Source organism: Lactuca saligna, chromosome 9 (genome assembly GCF_052625555.1).
Source record: "Lactuca saligna cultivar CGN05327 chromosome 9, ASM5262555v1, whole genome shotgun sequence".
Taxonomy (NCBI): domain Eukaryota; kingdom Viridiplantae; phylum Streptophyta; class Magnoliopsida; order Asterales; family Asteraceae; genus Lactuca; species Lactuca saligna.
This window is the reverse complement of record NC_136425.1, coordinates 182,674,976-182,677,259: the sequence shown is the minus strand read 5'-3', so window position 1 is coordinate 182,677,259 and position 2,284 is coordinate 182,674,976. Positions and strand designations below refer to the sequence as shown.

The 2,284-nt window shown below is 36.6% G+C and overlaps 1 protein-coding gene across 1 annotated transcript; it reads left to right on the top strand.

Moving 5' to 3' along the window:
- The first annotated feature begins 411 nt into the window (after positions 1–411).
- LOC145017012 (uncharacterized) lies at positions 412–1,252 on the top strand. The gene is made up of 2 exons (XM_078975127.1): positions 412–608; positions 706–1,252. Exons 1-2 carry the CDS (start codon positions 412–414, stop codon positions 1,250–1,252), a joined length of 744 nt encoding a protein of 247 aa, XP_078831253.1.
- The last annotated feature ends 1,032 nt before the right edge of the window (positions 1,253–2,284 follow it).

Genomic DNA, 2,284 nt, shown 5'->3' with positions numbered 1-2,284 from the left:
TCAGCCAAGGCCACCACCTTATCAACCAAGACCTCCATTTCAAAATCAAATGCATCACCAACAAAATTATCAACCACATTTCTAGCCAACCAAGCTCCTCATCAATCTCAATTCCAACCTCAAAACATGCAATAAGGAAGTAGTTCAAGCGGATCGAGAATGTCTTTGGAAGACATTGTCAAGAGTTTAGCCACAAGTACTCAAACATTTCAAAATGAGACCAAGGAAAGTATCAAGACTTTGGAGCAACAAATGACTCAACTCGCCACTTCTGTTAGTAAATTAGAGTCACAAGGCAAACTACCCGCACAAACCGAAAAGAAACCAAAGCATAGTGCATGTGCCATCATTTTGAGAAATGGCAAAGAATATGAAGGTCCAAAGATGATTGAAGAAGAAGAAGAAGAATAGATGGAGTTAGAAAAAGAAGAAGATAAGTCAAAAGCACATTCAGAGCAAGTTCCCATTGAAGTAAAAGTCACTCCTCCTCCATTTCCCACAAGGTTAAACAAGTCAAAGCGTGAGAGGAAAGATAATGAGATCATGGAGATGTTCAGAAAGGTTGAGGTAAATATTCATCTTATTGATGTCATGAAACAAGTCCCTAGGTATGCTAAATTCCTTAAGGAATTATGCATATTTAAGAAAAGATTAAAAGGGAATGAAACTGTCAAAGTAGGTGAAAATATATATGTTGTGTTATAGAAAAAGATTACATCAAAAATGTAAGGATCCGGGTGTTTTCACGGTTCCTTGCAAGTTAGGTAATCTTCATGTTCCACGAGCTATGCTAGACCTTGGAGCTTCTATCAATGTTTTGCCATATTCTATTTTAAAAACTTTAAATATTAGCATATTGAAGAAGACTGGGGTGATCATTCAATTGGTTGACCGATCTTTAGTACATCCAAAAGGTGTGCTAGAAGATGCGTTAGTACAAGTGAATGAACTAGTATTTCCAGTAGATTTTTATGTCCTTGACATAGATGATGATGAATCACCAAATTTGAGTTCAATTCTTCTAGGAATACCCTTTTTGAAAACAACCCTGACAAAAACTAATGTGTATGATGGTACATTGTCCATGGAATTTGATGGAGGGGCGATAAATTTCAACATCTATGATGCTATGAGATATCCAAGTGATATTTCATCTTTGAATTTTGTGGATGTCATTGAACCATTAACCGAAGAGTGTTTTGATTTGTCTAATCTTGATGTGTTAACTCTCATTTTAGACAAGAATCTTTAAAAGGATGGAGTGGAAAAACTTTTCAAGCAATTTAAAATTGATGAAGAGATTATGGAAGTTGTATCTTGCATGGATCAAAAGAAGAAAATGAGGTTTGATGTTCCAAAACTGAAATTATCAATGCCTAATGAGAAACTTGTTCCTTCTATTGTGCAGGCACCAGAATTGGAGCTCAAGACTTTACCCGAGCATCTCAAGTATTTGTATCTTAGAGAGACAGAGACTTTACCAGTGATCATTTCATCAAAGTTGACAACAAAGGAAGAAGAAGAGCTTGTCACCACTTTCAAAGTGTACAAGGAAGCTATTGGGTGGACTATAGCCGACATCAAAGAGTTAAGTCCTTCACTTTGCATGCACAAAATCCTTATGGAAGAATATTACAAGCCCTCCGGAGAAGCTCAAAGGCGTTTGAACCCTCCAATGATGGAGGTTGTGAAGAAAGAGATTATGAAATTATTGAATACGGAGATGATCTATCCTATATTGGATAGCAAGTGTGTAACAATGTGAAATTTTCAAAAAAAATTTTCAATTTTTCAAACAACATAAACCATCATTCAATGTTCTCAAATCTCATGTTTAGCAAATGTCATCATAGTAAAAATGCATCCCAAGATCATAAAATAAATCTTCCGTCAGTGTGTACAGATCATGCTGGCGCCTTCCCACGGTCCTTGCTAGTATCATAAAATAAATCTTTCGTCAGTGTGTACAGATCATGCTGGCGCCTTCCCAAGAACAAAAATTTCTTTTAATAAAACTTTACTTAAAGCAAAATCATTAATCCAAAACATAAACAGAGTATTAATTTCCAAAACACATGTTCGTTATTAGAGTAAAACATTCCCAGACTGTCTAATCAATGGTGTGTGCCATGCGATCACCCCGAGCTCTTCCCTCCACTACCAGAAGTACCTAAAACCAAAACTGAAAACCGTAAGCATGAAGCTTAGTGAGTTCCCCACCCTACCACATACCATTCATAATCACATACTACACATACTGGGCCACGCCTGCTATCTTGGGCCT

What these genes read in the sequence shown, in the direction of transcription:
- LOC145017012 (XM_078975127.1), top strand. Translation starts at nt 412, where the DNA reads ATGGAGTTAGAAAAAGAAGAAGATAAGTCAAAAGCACATTCAGAGCAA. An exon ending in GTCATGAAACAAGTCCCTAG is followed by an intron (nt 609 to 705) that starts GTATGCTAAATT and finishes GTTGTGTTATAG; the next exon opens with AAAAAGATTACATCAAAAAT.